This window comes from Geospiza fortis, unplaced genomic scaffold, assembly GCF_000277835.1.
Source record: "Geospiza fortis unplaced genomic scaffold, GeoFor_1.0 scaffold450, whole genome shotgun sequence".
In the NCBI taxonomy this organism is placed as follows: Eukaryota; Metazoa; Chordata; class Aves; order Passeriformes; family Thraupidae; genus Geospiza; species Geospiza fortis.
In genome coordinates this window covers 2,515,717-2,517,309 of record NW_005054416.1, presented here as the reverse complement: position 1 = coordinate 2,517,309, position 1,593 = coordinate 2,515,717, and the positions used below count along the sequence as shown (strand labels likewise).

General features: G+C 62.8%; 1 protein-coding gene across 1 annotated transcript in view; it reads right to left on the bottom strand.

Annotated features, from left to right (window-relative positions):
• OSBP (oxysterol binding protein) overlaps nucleotides 1-1,049 on the bottom strand; it is a 3,883-nt gene extending 2,834 nt beyond the window's left edge. Inside the window, 3 exon segments of the mRNA XM_014309289.2 lie at nucleotides 1-2; nucleotides 5-205; nucleotides 845-1,049. The exon segment at nucleotides 1-2 is cut by the window's left edge and continues 33 nt beyond it. Of these exon segments, the coding sequence (XP_014164764.1) occupies nucleotides 1-2; nucleotides 5-205; nucleotides 845-1,040 (399 nt within the window). The 5' untranslated portion in view covers nucleotides 1,041-1,049.
• Nucleotides 1,050-1,593: the final 544 nt, after the last annotated feature.

Sequence of the window (1,593 nt, the reverse complement as noted above, 5' to 3'; positions counted from 1 at the left end):
TCGTTGACCTGCTTGATCTTGTCCGTGCTCTCCGGGGGGAGCCGCAGGGCCTCAAGCTCGCTGAGGGAGCGCTGCAGGGCCGTGCCATGCTTGGCAATCAGGTCGTTGCAGGTGCTCAGGTCCTCCACTTTGCTGGATAAAATCCGCAGGGTGTTCTGCAGCTCCGTCTTGTCTGTCTGCGACACCGACTCGTCGCCAGAGTCGTCTGCGGGTGGGAAGGGACAGGGAATGTGGGATTGTCATTTCACACCAGGAGCTGGTGGTGAGGCTGCCAGGAAGGGCACAGGGGAATCCCCAAACCCCTGAGGTCTCATGGTCCATCTCTGTGCCTGCCACCCTGTTTGGGTCACATGTGCATGGACACAACCATACCCTTCCAAACCATCTTGCTGGAGATGCTGGGATGCTGCCCAGGGCACTGGGATCCTGCCCTAGGTCCTGTGGGGCACTGGGATCCTGCCCTGGGGGCACTGGGTTTGTGATGAACTCAAAGGCTGCCCTAAGGACATTGATGCTGCCCTGTGATCCTGTCCTGGGGTCACTGGGATCCTGTGCCCTGTGGGGCTGGGATTCTTCTCTCTGGGCATTGGGATGCTGCCCTCGGTCTTGTGAGGCACTGGGATTCTGCCCTGGGGACACTGGGATCCTGTGGAACACTAACATCCTGCCCTGAGTCCTCCAAGCACTGGGATCCTGCCCTGGGATTCTTGCCACCTGTGGGGCTCTGGGAACCTGGCACTGGCATCCCCCTCTGAGGACACTGATCCTGCCCTGGGCACTGTCAGGCACTGGGGTTTCACCCTGAGTGCACCGTGACCCCGCCATGGATCCAGGAATTACGTACCTGACTCCTCCAGCATCTTGACAGCCTTGGCCTTGGCGAGCTCGAGGGCGGTGACCCAGCGCTGCCGCTCCACCTCGGAGCTGGCCTTGAGGTGGTAGGTCTGGGCTCCGCCATTGGAGATGATGAAATTGCAGGAATCCTCCACGCTGATGTTGGCCGTGGCCAAGTTGATGGTGCCGCGGCATGTGTGGCCCATCTCCGCCTTGGATCTGCACAGGAAGGACACAGTGAGGGAAGGACAGGGCCAGGATCCCCGGGATGAGGCTGTGCTGAGGGAAGGACAGGGCTGGGATCCCTGGGATGGGGCTGTGGTGAGGGAAGGACAGGGCTGGGATCCCCAGGATGAGGCCGCAGTGAGGGAAGGACAGAGCTGAGATCCTCGGGACAAGGCGGCATGAGGGAAGGACAGGGCCAGGATCCCTAGGACGAGGCTGTGCTGAGGGAAGGACAGGGCCGGGATCCCTGGGATGAGCGCTCGGGGGGCTGTGCAGGGGGCCTGGCATTCCCAGCCCGGCAGCCAAGGCTATTAATAGGGAGGGTTTGCTGGCGCTGAAGCGGGGCCCGGCCTGGGGATGGCGCTTTGGGGGGACAAATCCACAGCGCCCAGGAGTGGCCTCGGGGATCCCGGAGCCTCAGGGATCCGGTGCTTCCCGGATCCTGGCACGGGCTGGGACGAGGGTGAAGTCCCAGCGAGGCCGCGCCAGGCTGGCACTCCCCTTCCACGTCACCGGGTGACAGAGGTGACATCC